The sequence below is a fragment of the Jaculus jaculus genome, chromosome 5, assembly GCF_020740685.1.
Source record: "Jaculus jaculus isolate mJacJac1 chromosome 5, mJacJac1.mat.Y.cur, whole genome shotgun sequence".
Classification (NCBI taxonomy): domain Eukaryota; kingdom Metazoa; phylum Chordata; class Mammalia; order Rodentia; family Dipodidae; genus Jaculus; species Jaculus jaculus.
The window spans coordinates 175890840-175905824 of NC_059106.1; the positions used below are offsets into that span (position 1 = coordinate 175890840).

Consider the following 14985-nt stretch of genomic DNA (forward strand, 5'->3'; position numbering starts at 1 on the left):
TCTTAGGTCTCTGCTATCTCACCACTACCCCCACCTTTCATCTTGTTCTCTTCTACCCTTTAAGCCTCTCTCTGTATAAGGTTGAAGTACAGGAAATTTACATTTTCTTCTGTCTCAATCCCATCTCATGCAGCACTTTGAGGAACAGGATTAAGAACCTACAGTTTTACCTGAAAAAAACTGGGGGAGGGGCTGGAGAGATGGCTTAGCAGTTAAGGAGCTTGCCTGCAAAGCCTAAGGACCCAGGTTCAATTCCCCTGTGCCCACATAAGCCAGATACATAAAGTGGCTCATGCATCTGTAGTTCACTTGCAGTGGCTAGAGGCCCTGGTATGCCCATTCTCTCTATATATCTTCCTCCTTCTCTCTCTCTGGTTCTCTCTCTCTCTCTTTTCATTATTTGAGATAGGGTCCCTATTCTAGCCCAGGCTGACTTGGAATTCATTCTGCAATTTCAGGGTGGCCTTGAACTCACAGTGATCCTCCTACCTTGGCCTCCCAAGTGCTGGTTAAAGATGTGTGCCACCATGCCTGGCGCTCTCTCTCTCTCTCTCTCTCTCTTAAATAAAAATAAATTTAAAATATTAAAAGTTAGGGCTGGAGAGATTGCTTAGTGGTTAAGGCATTTGTCTGTGAAGCCTAAGGACTGAGGTTCAAATCTCCAGAACCTATGTAAGCCAGATGCACAAGGTGGCACACATGTCTGAAGTTCATTTGCAGTGGCTAATGCCCTGGCATGCCAATTCTCTCTCTTGCTCGCTCTCTCCACTCTCTCATTAAAAAAAGTATTAAAACTGGGAGAGGTGGTGCACACCTTTAATCCCAGCACTCAGGAGGCAGAGGTAGGAGGAATGCTGTGAGTTCAAGGCCAGCTTGAGACTACATAGTAAATTTCAGGTCAGCCTGGGCTAGTGAGACCCTACCCCAAAAAACCAAAAAGAGAAAAAATATATTTTTAAATAGGGGAAAAAATTAAAAGGGACTAGGTATGTATATCAGTGGTAGATCACATTCCTAGAATGCATAATTAATTAAATTGCACTGTAGTACAGTGAAGAAAAGATGATCTTTCTTTCTTCCCCTTCTTCTTCTTCTTCTCCTCCTCCTCTTCCTCCTTCTTCCTTTTCTTTTTTGGTTAGTGGAGGCAGGGACCCTGCTCTACCCCAGGGTGACCTGGAATTCACTGTAGTCTCAGGGTGGCCTTGAACTCACAGTGATACACCTAACTCTGCCTCTTAAGTACTGGGGTTAAAGGCGTGCATCACCACACCCATGATTTTTCAATTATAGTGTTGGATTGATTTAAAATGTATATTGGAACTGGGTTTGATGGTAGGAGTGGAAAGTAGAGGAAAGAGGCTCCAAAGCTCAAGGTCATTCCCAGTTACATAGCAAGTTTGAGGCCCTGCCTCAAAACAAATAAAAAATAATTGAGGTGTCTGGGAATAATGGGTCAGCCTATAATCCCAGTACTCAGGAAGCTGAAGCAAGAGGATTGCTGTGAGTTAACGGCCAGTCTAGGCTTCATAATGAGTTCCAGATCTGCCTAGACAAACTAGGACTCTGTCTCAAAACAAACAGGTAAAAATGATTGATAAAGTACAGGGCAGCCTGCCCAGGTCATAGGGCAGAGCATGTCATCAACACTTTGATCCTAAAGACAGTGACATTTTTGTGTGCACATATCCCCCTGGAGCCAATGCTTATCACTACTTAAGTCCGAATGAAAAAGGAACCTTGAAGCCAGGTGTGGTGGCACATACCTTTAATCCCAGCACTTGGGAGGCAGAGTTAGGTGTATCACTGTGAGTTCAAGGCCACACTGAGACTACAGTGAGTTCCAGGTTAGCCTGGCCTAGAGTGAGCCCCTACCTCTAAAAACAAAACAAATGGAACCTTGAAAAGATGGTTTTCAAACATTATTTTTTGGTTTTACACTTAATTAACCCATTCTCAGGATGAACTTTATATTGGTACTTCTGAGATTCTAAGATTATTTTATCTTATTTCATTGACTTCTAAATACAAACAAGTGAAATGGATTATCTATGGTAGGCAAGAGATCTTAAAAAATAATTTACATCAGTACAATGTTCTTTACTCTGTAGTAAAATAGCTTTTCCCTGACATAGTACAGAATAAATTGTCCAATCATCTCTCTATATATCTGCTCTATAATACTTCAGTTACCCAAATATTTTCTTCTCCCAGTTTGTACATTTATTATTGCTAGAAACAATCATGATCTCTCTCCTACTGAGCATTTTTAAAAATCCCACTGGTGCCAGGCGTGGTGGCGCATGCCTTTAATCCCAGCACGCGGGAGGCAGAGGTAGGAGGATCGCCGTCAGTTTGAGGCCACCCTGAGACTGCATAGTGAGTTCCAGGTCAGCCTGGGCTAGACTGAGACCTTACCTCGAAAAATTAAAAAAAATTTTAAAAAAATCCCACTGGCATGGTCAGCTTCACATTGCTGGAATGAACTTCCAAACCAAACACAGTTTATGGGAGGAACAGGATTTATTGAAGCTTACAGATTCAGGGTAAGTTCCATAACAGCAGAAGAAGCTGGCCCCCTCTCACAGATCCACACAGAGAGAAATATCACGATGAGCACCATAAGCAAGCACACTCCAGCACCCCAAGCAGAGCTCAAGCACTCTATATCTTCAGGATGGAATTCCAAATCTGTCCCCAAACACACCTTAGGGCTGGACTCTATGATCTTCCCATAGTGACACCTCCTCTAGCCAGATGGCTAGAGATCTAAAGCTTTAATAAACTCCATAATCTACTGGGGAACATCCATTCAACCTACCACACACTCCTATTTTCCTAATACTCAGCTCAAGTTCTTCTTTATATAACCTTCCTTAACTAGGTCAATTGGCAAGCATTTTTCTACATTTCAATCCTTACAGTATCACTTCCCATGCATTTCATTTAGCACTTAATTAAATGGAGTATTCTGTCAGTTCTGATGTGCTATTTTGAAGTGTTGTACATCCCTCCCACATTTCTTGTTCAAGTCCTTTATTAAATATCCCAGGAGTCCCAGTTTGGTTTTGTACCATTGGGCTTATGTGATCCTGTCACAGTCTTCTGAGTAACTGGGACTATAGGCATGTACTACCACACCCAACAGTGATTTTCTCTTCAGTGAATATTGTCCTATTCCATAACTATGGAACTGCTTCTTTTTCCAACAGAGCTCACAAATCCACTAGGAATCCTCCCAACCCATTTGAAAATAATTTAAAATGAAATGAATGGTACAGAGAAATATTCACTGTGTGGGTTAAAGGAGTTCAGGCTGAGCAAGAATCTAGGAGCTGAGACTTGAAAAGGTATTAAAGGATGAGAAACTGGCTGGATGAGAGAAGAGAAGAGGATATTGGTATTCCAAGTGATCAAAGGCCTAGTGCCAAGAGGAGGTAAATGATAATGGTGGGAAATGACACTGGAAAGTTGTCCTGACAAGGTAGGCATGGTGGTGTGCACCTATACTCCCAACTATTCAGGAGACTAACTTGGGAGGATTTCTTCAGTCTAGGAGTTCAAGATTAGCCTCTGCAACATAGTGAGACCCTGTCTCAACAAAAGAAAAAGAAAATGTGGCTGAGGAGATGACTCAGTGGTTAAAGGATCTTCCTCTACATGCTTGCCAACCTGAGCTCTCCCAGCACTCACACAAAGCCGGAAGCAAAACACACAGTTATCTGTAATCCCAGTGCAGCTTTGGCAATAAGATGTGGAGCCAAGAGAATCCTGAATCTCACAGGCCAGTTAGTCTGGCCTTCCCAGCAGCAAAAACTCCCCAAAGTGGTTCTCTGACCTTCACCCTTCACATATGTGCTGTGGCATGGACAGACCCATAAACACACACACACACACACACACACACACACACAGCTAGGAACAGACTACAAAGGCCTGGAATATCCAGGATAAGACTTGCCAGTTGAAGAATTAGTGACCACTAAAACTGCATAAAAAAGAGGCAGCATAGATATAAGAACGACAATCTTATAATTTAGCTCAGGTTGGTCTTGAACTTGTGGTGGCAATCCTTGTGCCTCAACCTCCTAAGTATTGGTATTACAGGTATATGTCATACCTGGTAAGAACCTATAATTTGAAAGCTCATTCCTAGAGAACTCACAAATGGGACCTATTCCAGATCTGCTCTATCTAGAGACAGCAACTCAGAACACGTGATTCCTTCCTGCCTATAAAGACCATCCATCACACCTGTTTGCTTCCAGTGCTAATGGACCATCTGCTATCAGTTCATACCAGTCTGCTTTCTTCTTTCTGTTTGTAACTCTTGCTTTGATCTTCTTCACTCTCCTTCTTTCCATCTAAATATTCTCCAAGTGCTTCACTGTGACAGAACAAAAAAGTAGGGAGACTGAAGTTATTTCTAGTATTTAAATTATATATTCAGGGGCTGGGGATGTAGCTCAGTTCCAGCAGGATTTCTCAGTGGCCTTGCAGCCCAAGTATGTGAAGGCTTCAGCAATAGGGTCTTACCATCTATTCTTGGTGGGAAACCAAGGGCCTCAGCAATGGCCTATAATGTTTTGGGGGCATCAGGGACCTCCCTGGCCAACAACTCACTGGAGGTATCCCATCCCTGGCACTGAAAATTTTCTAACAACGATCTATGGCTCCTGAGTGTTCCATTGTCCCAAACCAGAGGATTCCATATGATTTTGAACCCCGTGAAGAGGAGGTCACCTAAGACTGTGATGCAATAGCTTAACCCATCTGTCATCTGACCAGCCAGTATGGGACAACAGCTTCAGTCTGTCTTGCACCTCCACAGTCTCCACAGTCCTGCACTCGCTTTTGTAGCTTGACTCCATTCTGAGGATCAGCTCAACTCTAACCTGCTGGTGGCCTGACTATAGCAGCTGTGCCCCAGCAGACCTCCAGTAGTGTTAGTAATGACACCCATCCACCCTCAGACTCTTTGCATCCTTATCAGTTTCCAAGTTTCTGCCTCTCAGGCTCTTTTGAAAGTCTTTGAACTCTGCTGCAGCCTCTTTCACCCTTTATAGCCATTCTGTGACCTACTTATATAGACAAATAGATATATTTACTGTGTGATGTGTAATGTATGGTGTGAGTGTTAGTATTAGCAACTAAGATTGGAGAAAAGGGCCAGAGAGATGGTTTAGCACTTAAGGTGCTTGTCTGTGAAGCCTAACACCCAGGTTCAATTCCCTAGAACCTACATAAGCCAGATGCACATGGTGACACATGAGTCTGGAGTTTGTTTGCAGTGGCTAAACACCCTAGTGTGCCCATTCTCCCTCCCCCCCCCATACACACATACACACAAATAAATAAATAAATAAAATGATGAGCTGGGTGTGGTGACACACGTCTCTAAAACTAGCATCCAAGAGGCAGAAGCAGGAGGATCACTGTGAGTTTGAGGCCAGCCTGGGACTAAGAGTATATTTCAGGTTAGCCTGGGCTAGAGTGAGACCCTACCTCACAAAAAGAAAACAAACAAAAAGATTGGAAAAAGAATCTGTTTTTGCCTCAGCCAGCTATCAAGGAAATCAGGACTACTTGGCAAGTTATTGACAATGAAACTGATGTACCTTATGAATTTATTGTTACGTAATAAATGTTGACATTGTGGAAAGACATAAACTTATTCACCTGTTTCTGACAAAGTGCTTACAACACCTTTACTGCCATTAAGTCATTGTTTTTGACTGCCTATGTGCTGTGCTATCAATAATATGGCCATTGACCACATATGACTATAGGCACTTAGAATTAGGTTGGTCCAAACTAAAATGCGCTATGAATTTAAAACATACACTAGGTAGCGAAGACCTTAAACAACAGCTGGAAAGATAGCTTTGCAGTTAAAGGTATTTGCTTGCGAAGACTGGGTTTAATTTCCAGGCCACCCACATAAGCCAGATACAAAAAGTATGTGACATTCCTTTGCCATGGCAAAAGGCCCTAGAACACACACACACACACACACACACACACACACACACACACACACACACGAATATTTTAAAAAAGAACAACACCAAAATAACATGAAACATTGATTGGGGTCAGAGGGGATAGATAGGGACACTTTCAGATTCTGTATTTTAAAGACACACTTGTACTATATATTGTAGGAAAAAGTGTATTATACATGTTATTAGTAGAAAGGCATGTACATATTATTAATGGTTTGGTCTGAGTAACCCTACCACAACCCTCAACCAGATGCTTCTGGAAGACTACAAAGTTGATATGAACAGAAACTAACTAGACTCAGTGTTTCAAGAAATGCCTGAGCCCAAGCATCTATAGAATGAGGGAAAAGTGTAAGGCATAGTAAATAGAGAAACATAGACAGCACAAGTCTCAAAAATGTGGCTACCACCTGACCAGAGGGGCACGACTGAGCTCTGGAGTGATTCACTGCCTTTGTTCCCCTCCTTTGCCCTATATAATCTGCTAGCTGGAGAAGAGATGTAAGAATTTTTAGAATGTTAATCCATTGTTTTCTCAGATTGCTGGCTCTCTGTATAAAGTTCAGTTCTTTCTTTTTCTTTCAAGGTAGGGTCTCTCTCTATCCCAGAATGACCTGGAATTCACTTATAGTCTCAGGCAGGCCTTGAACTCACAGTGATCCTGCTACCTCTCTGCCTCCCCAGTGCTGGGATTAAAGGTGTGTACCACCATGCCCAGTTTAAAGTTCAATTTTAAAATTCAATTCCTGGCCCAGCACACACCTTGAGTCCCAGTACTTGAGAGGTAACGGTAGAAGGATCATAGAGAGTCTGAGGCTACCCTGAGACTACATAGTGAATTCCAGGTCAGCCTGGGTAGAGTGAGACCCTACCTCAACCCCCCCCCAAAACCAAATGCCTGTCTGAAATAACAAAAATCACGAACCAAATTTCAGTTACAATAACTTATGTGATTGATACTGATTGTTTTTTTTTTTTCCTTTTTAGTTTTTTGAGGTGATCCTCCTACCTCTGCCTCCTGAGTGTTAGAATCAAAGATGTGTGCCACCATGCCTGGCTGTTTGTTTTGAAGCAGGGCCTTATGTAGCCAAGACTGACCTCCAACTCATTATGTAATTGAGGCAACCATGAATGTCTGATCCTCTGCCTCCACTTCCCAAGAGCTGACATAATAAGTGTACAAATTTAATTTCCCTTGTTTTATACTCTTTTTTGTTGTTTTGTTTTGTTTTTGTTTTTGTTTTTTGAAGTAGGGTCTTGCCCTAGCCCAGGCTGACCTGGAATTCACTAAGTAGTCTCAGGGTAGCCTTGAACTCATGGCAATCCTCCAACCTCTACCTCCTGAGTGCTGGGATTAAAGGCATGAGCCACCATGCCCAACATTTTTTACATTTTTTTAAATGTGGCTACTAGCAACTTTAAATTGTACATGTGACTCATACTGTCTTACTCTTGTTCAGTGCTAACCTATTCTCCAAAGAAACTCCATCATACTTCTCTCTCCTCAGATTCCAGCTATCTTCTGAGGGATGACATTTTGAGAAAACTATTTCCTCACCACAGGCATATTTGTTGTCTAAATGGGATGTGCCATTTAGAATAGCCCACTTTTTTTTTTTTTTTTTTTTTTTTTAAATTTTCAAGGTAGGGTCTTGCTCTAGCCCAGGCTGATCCAGAATTTACTATGTGGTATGTAGTCTCATGGTGGCCTTGAGCTCATGGTGATCCTCCTGCCTCTCTCCTCTCTCCATCGTGTTGATTCTCCTACCTCTGCCTCTCAAGTGCTGGGATTAAAGGCATGTACCACCATGCCTTGTAAATATCCAACTTCTTGATCAATATTAATCATTTCTTAAGATTTTTTAAATGGGGCTGAGGAGGTGGACCAGTGAATAAATCACTTGCCACTCAAGCTAGAGTACCTGAGTTTAGCTTCCTAGCACCCATGTAAAAGCTGGAAGCTATGGTAGACTTCCCTAATCCCAGTACCCTGACAGCAAGATGGGAGATGGAGACAGGAGAATTTCTCAGAATTTTGCAGGCCAACCAGTTTAGCTAACACAACAGTGAACTAATGTAACAGTGAACAACAATGAGAAAAAGAGTCCTGATTTAAAAACAAGGTGGAAGGTGCTGAGGAGATTTCTCAGTGGTTAAAGGTACTTGAGTGTAAAGCCCACCAGGCCAGGTTCCATGCAAAGCCAGATCACAAAGTGGTTCATGTATCTGGAGTCCATTTGCAACAAGAAGCCCCAACACACCTATACACACTCTTTCCCTCTCTGTGTCACCTCTCTCTCAAGTAAATAAATAATCTTTTTTTTTTTTTTTTTTCAAAGTAGGGTCTCATTCTAGTCCTTGCTGGCCTGGAACTTACTCTGTAGTACCAGACTGGCCTTGAACTCATGTTGATTCTCCTATTTCTCCCTCCCAAGGGCTGTGATTAAAGGTGTGCACCATCATGCATGGTGACACACGTCTTTAATCCCAGCTCTTGAGAGGCAGAGGTAGGAGAATCAACATGATGTTCAAGGCCAGCCTGGGACTACAGTGTGAGTTCCATGCCAGCAACGTAGGATTGCCATGAGTTTGAGGCCACCCTGAGACTACATGGTGAATTCCAGGTCAGCCTGGGCTTGAGCAAGACACTGCCTTGAAAAACCAACACACAGACACACACATATTAAAAATGAGGTTATCAGGCAAGGACCCAAAAGTTGACCTCTGACCTCTATACACACAAAGTGACACATGAACACCCATACTCAAACACATGAACACACATTCACACATGTAAACACATACATGCACACAATATTTCAAAAAATAAGTTAGGTATAGTGTTTCATGCCTGTAATTCCAGCACTTGGAGGCAAAGATAGGAAAATTGCTTTGGGATACAGGCCAGCCTGTGCTGCAAAGTGAGATGCGCATCAAAATGAAACAAAACAAAGATCTTAAATATTGGGATTTTTAAAGCTAGGCATGGTAGTGTATGACTTTAATCCAAGAACTAAGAGGCTGAGGTAGGAGGATCATCAACAGTTGGAGACTGACCTGGGCTAGAGTGAAACCTTGCCTGAAAAAACAAAAACAAACAAAAAAAACTGGTATTTGATTATTTGCCTGACTTTAGAGCTCTAGGTGGAAATTATTTTGCATTTTTTCCATTGTAGTTGAGAAACCTGCAATAATTCTCTTACTCCTTTATTTGTATGTAACTGAGTTTTGGACTTTATTTTCCCCACTCTGTTCTTCTGTTTTGTTTTGTTACTTGTTTGTTTTGGTATGATTGTTTATAATAGGGTCTCACTATATAGCCCAGGCTGGCTTGGACCTCTCTATCCACCTGCTTCAGTGTTGATGTTATGTATCACTACACACCTGGTTTATTTTCCTTACTCTCAAAGTTTGTAGGACCTTCTCTTTGTTCTTATTGTTCTGAACTTTCATGGTGGTATACTTTGCCATGGGCCTTTATTTTCTGTCCTTCTCTTCCTTTCTTCCTCCTTCCCTTTTTCCAGGCTGGGAATTGAAACCTACTCAACCACTGAGCTACACCCCCAGCTCCTGGCATGGGCCCATGTTGCTCCATTGTACTAAACATTTTCAACCAGTTTTCTTCAATCAGGAAGCTCATGCTCTTAAGGTCTGAGAAATGTCTTGAATTCTTTCAGTGATAATATTTTCCCTGTTCTTTCATTCTTGTTCTAGTAAAGATATTCTAATCTTTATTTTATTTTTGTTTATTTATGAGAGAGAAGGAGAATGTACATGCCAGGGCATCTAGCTGCCGCAAACGAACTCCAGATGCATGCATGTGTCACCTTGTGTATCTGAGTTACATGGGTCCTGGGAAATTGAACCTTGGTCCTTTGGCTTTTCAGACAAGCATCTTAACCGTTAAATCATTTCTCCAGCCCAAGACATTCTAATCTTAGATTAGAAAATTCTCTATTTTTTAAAAATAATTTGTTTTTATTTTTATTTATTTGAGAGTGACAGAGAGAGAGAGGGTAGGGGAGACAGAGAGAGAGGGAGAGAGAGAAAGAGAGAATGGGAACGTCTCCAGCCACTGCAAACAAAATCTAGACGCATGCACCACCTTGTGCATCTGGCTAACGTGGGTCCTGGGGAATCGAGCCTCGAACTGGGGTACTTAGGCTTCACAGGCAAGCGCTTAACCACTAAGCCATTTCTCCAGCCCCAAATTCTCTAATTTAAAGCATCAGTTTTCTCTACTATTTTGTTTACTCTTTGAGGCAACTTCATCACCTTTATGATTTCTCATTTTTAAATTTCCAAGAGTTCCATTTTTATTCTGAATAATTCTTGTTTCATATTTAACACCTCATCGCCTTTTTCTTATTTTTGTTTCGATTGTGTGTCTATGTATGTGTGTGCATGGTGGGCATATGGAGGTCAAAGGACAACCTCCAATGTCAGTCCCAGGCTAGCTGGCCCATGAACTTCAGGATTCACCAGGCTCTACTTACTACAGACACATTAGGATTACAGATGTGTACTACCTGAGTCCAGCTTTTCGTGAGCTCTGGGGATCTCCACTTTTTAGCTTTGCAAAACAAGCACTTTTAACCACTGATCCATCTCCCAAGCACATCCCTCGTCCTCCCATTTAAATTTTTTATTTTATGTATTTGTATAGAATATATATATATATTCTATACAATACATACATGTATGTATGTGTATGTGTGCATACACACACACACACACACACACACACACACACACACACACACACATATACATTGCAAGCAGAGAGAGACAGAGAGAAGAAAGATAGACAGTGAGCATGGGGGTGCCAGGACCTCCAGCCACTACAAACAGATTCCAAATGCATGCACCACTTTTTGCACCTGGCTTTATATGGGTACTGGGGAATCAAACCCAAGCCATCAGGCTCTGCAGGCAAGAATCTTAACCACTGAGCAATCTCTTCAGCCCCTGCCTTTATAAAAATATTTTATTTAATTCATTTGAGAGAGAGAAAATGGGTGTGTCAAGGTCTTCGGCCATTGCAAATGAATTCCAGACACATACACCACCTTGAGCATGTGGCTTTTGTGGGTCCTGAGGAATTGAACCTGGTTCCTTTTGACTTTGCAGGCCAATGCCTTAACCACTAAGCCATCTTTCCAGCACCACCACCCCCTCACCTCATTTTTTTTTGAAACAAGGTCACAGGTAGTCAAGGCTAGCTTAAAATTCCTGATCCTCCTGTCTCTACCTCTTAAGTATGGGGATTACAGGTGTATACCACCATATTCCAGTTGTACATGATGTGATTTTTTTTTTTTTTTTTTTGGAGTCAGGGTCACATGTAGCACAGGCAGGCCTTGATTCACTATGTATCTGAGGATGACTCTGATCTTCCTGACTCTACCTCCTTGGTTCAAGGATCATATGCCCAGTTTGACATCTATAATGACAGATACAGGCCATCATAAGTTACCCAAATCAACAAAGCAAGCCCTAACATAATCTATGGGGTCTGGGTGATAATGATGTGCCAATGTAAACAAGAAATATCCTCTTGGGAGTGAAATGTTGATAACATGTGGGTATAAGAGATATATTGTTTTTCTGTGATCCTAATTTTGCCCTAAAAATAATTTTTTTAATCAAAACCAGCTATTTTGCAATATATGAACATCATATGAATGCAAATGTTAATGTCAATAAGAAACATTGTGTTGGAACACAGTAATTAATGCTCAAGTTAAACAGCTGAGGTCAGAGGCCATATGACCCAAAACCTAAAGTATTTATTATCTAGTATTTTACTGAAAAAATATTACATGGATGGCATCGTGGTGATACACTGCCACCTTTCAGGGTTGTGGGGTGCTTGGCCCTCAGTTATAGAATCTTACACACTAGACCATTCAACCAGCTGACTGATAGACAAAATTCATTAAAAAAAAAAAAAAGAGCTGCTGAAGTGAGCCTGTGAGTTGGGTTAATATCACACACCATACCAACCCAGATCAACCAGACTGCTGATGTTGGAATGGTCCCAGCTGACAGGCAACGTGCCAGAAAATGAAATTCCATCTTCCAGGATGCAATGATGCATAGGGTCAGAGTCCCCAACAGATCTGTCCCAGGAGGAAAAATACATTGGCAACCAATGTGATCCCACTTATCATTTCTAATGTTCATTTTGGGACTTTGTGTTTCTTGCCCCATCAAGTCCTAGCCCTCCAAAGGGTGGGTGCTCTTTTTGCCAGGCACAAAGCAGCAATCCAACTGCAGTACAAATTATGGCTGCCCCCTGGGCGCTTTAGATAACAGATAAGGAGAAAAGTCATCATCTTGGCAGGAGGTAGAAGTGCTGTGACACAAGGAGGACCTCATGACTTCAGGTGCCTTTAGCTATGAGGATCTTGAAGGGGCCTGAGAAGGGCAATGAGGGTTTCTGTCACCCACTAGAAAAGCCACTAGAGAGCAGCATTAATGATGGCTGAGATCTACTAAGTAAATATTTGAGGAAAAAGGAATATGGAGGAGGGAGGGAAGAAAAAAATGGCCTCCAAGAGCAGGTCATGAGTCTTTCCTGGTACTGACCACTATGCCTAAACAGCAGTGTAAATGTTGAGCCTTGAACCTTCTGTAACAAGTATTTTCCCGCTCACTCAAAGTACCACAGTCCTCTCAGCGCAGGGCTCTCAGGCAGTTCCTCACTCACGCACAGAGCACGCCCTGCGCTCCGCGCTGTCCACCACACCTTCCGCCCACCCCCAGCTCACCGCCTCCGGGCTTCTAGACGTGCAGCGATACGTAGGCGCCGGGCCTGGATCCGCTCCTGGGGGTTATCAGAATGTATAGAGGGCCCATGGATTGGGGTAGATATGTGTTCTTCCCCATTTTGCTCCAGGACTCCGTGGGCCCCTGACGGATTCATGGCAGCAGCCTCTCACTAGGCAGCTAGCTCTTCCTGCGCTGCTGCCTGGTTACTAGGAACCAGCCGTTGCCGCGGGAACCTGACCGGAGCCCTACACGGTAGTGCAGTGTTTGCGCGCGCAGCTCCGCAGGCTTTCGCAGAAATTCAGTTCTTTCGTTCGTCCGTCCTTTCTTTCAGTATTTTATTTGAGAAGGAGATTCAGCGAAAAGGTGCGCCTCTTGAAGGGACCACCCTGTTTGCAGCTGGCTTACCTAGGGACTGAGGGAATCAAACCTCCGTACTTAGTCTTCCTAGGCAAGTGCTAAGCCATCTCGAGATTCAGTTCTTCCCATTCCAACTAAGGGCTTTATTCCCCTGGATCGAAGCTAGTATGGAAAGACTGTTTTTATCTCACGAAGGCCTACTCATACTTAGTGGAGACTTGGTGCTAGACAAGTCGTGGTTCAGCATTACTGACTGCTTTATCATTCATTCATCAAATGAATACTTCTAAATATCCATACTCCTCAAATATAACTATATGCTAAGGACTGACCTGAGCTAGGGTTGCCTGGGTTGCCCTTTTTCATGGGCAGTGTAGAGTTACAGGCTCATTCGGCCCACGTATCTTTGGAACCATGCAATTAAGTATGAGTGCCTCCATTCCAGTCACCGTCCAGCTGTGAGCCCTGATGCACTCTGCCCTCTCTTCTGAAATGTGAAACCACAGTGCCTCCAGCATAGATTTATTTAGCAAGGAATCACTGCCCCCTATTTTCAGTAGAACTGAAACCTAAAGCAATCCCAGCATCCTCTGTAGTCACTAATAGAAAGAGGAAAGGGGGAACACAGAATAATGGTTTGGGAGGGATAAGAATACTAACATTATTATGGCTCTTCCAAAAGTCTCCAGAAATGTATTATTTAGCAGACACTTTGTGTTCCATTGCTAACAAAAATATTGTTCTTGTCCAGGTCAGCCTGAATTAGAGTGAGACCCTGTCACAAAAATAAGTAGGGCTTGGGCTGGAGAGATGGCTTAGCGGTTAAGCGCTTGCCTGTGAAGCTTAAGGACCCGGGTTCGAGGCTCGGTTCCCCAGGTCCCACGTTAGCCAGATGCACAAGGGGGCACATGCGTCTGGAGTTCGTTTGCAGAGGCTGGAAGCCCTGGAGTGCCCATTCTCTCTCTCTCCCTCTATCTGTCTTTCTCTCTGTGTCTGTCGCTCTCAAATAAATAAATAAATAAATTTTTTTTAAAAAGTAGGGCTGGAGAGATGGCTTAGCGGTTAAACGCTTGCCTGTGAAGCTTAACGACCCTGATTCGAGGCTCGATTCCCCAGGACCCACGTTAGCCAGATGCACAAGAGGGCGCACGCATCTGGAGTTTGTTTGCAGTGGCTGGAGGCCCTAGTGCACCCATTCTCTCTCCCTCTGCCTCTTTCTCTCAAAAAAATAAATAAAAATAAAAATAAAATGTTTTACAAAAAGGACTGAAACCAGGAAGATGACTGAGTGTTAAAGGAACTTGCTTATAAAGCCTAATGACCTGGGTTTGTTTTCCCAGTACCCACATAAAGCCAGATGTGTGCAGCAGCTGGAGGTCTTTGGTGTGCCCACTCATTCTCTGCCTGCAAATAATTATTTTTTAAAAGCCGGGCATGATGGCACATACCTTTAATCCCAGCACTTAGGAGGCAAGAAGTAGGAGGATTGCTGTGCGTTTGAAGCCACTCTGAGACTACATAGTTAATTCCAGGTCAGCCTGGGCCAGAGTAAAACCCTACCTTGAAAAAAACAAAAACAATTTTTTTAATTTTTAAATTTTTATTTTTACAAAAGACAGCTGTTCACACAGACTACTACAGAAGTAGGATCTGGCTGACTTCAGACCTAAGTCATTCCCCACTAACCCATAAAAACCAGACTCAAAAAGTAGTGCACACATCTGTAGTTTGCAGTGGCAGGAGGCTCTGATGCGTCCACATTACTCTCTCTCTCTCTCATCAATAAGTAAATAAATATAAGTAATTAAAAGACACTTACCTATACCAAAAATGCACAAAAAACACATATAGA

The 14985-nt window shown here is 42.7% G+C and overlaps 1 protein-coding gene across 3 annotated transcripts in view; it reads right to left on the reverse strand.

The window, feature by feature from the left end:
• The window catches only part of Drc1 (dynein regulatory complex subunit 1), a 77751-nt gene extending 64764 nt beyond the window's left edge, over positions 1-12987 (reverse strand). For 2 of the 3 annotated variants that reach the window (XM_045148770.1, XM_004669352.2), the window contains exons 1-2: positions 12776-12987; positions 4297-4384 (exon numbers count right to left, since the gene is read on the reverse strand). In XM_045148770.1, the coding sequence (XP_045004705.1) occupies positions 4297-4384; positions 12776-12930 (243 nt within the window). In that variant the 5' untranslated portion in view covers positions 12931-12987. The remainder of the gene's footprint in view (positions 1-4296; positions 4385-12775) is intronic. The other variant, XM_045148771.1, reaches the window with a different exon arrangement.
• Positions 12988-14985: the final 1998 nt, after the last annotated feature.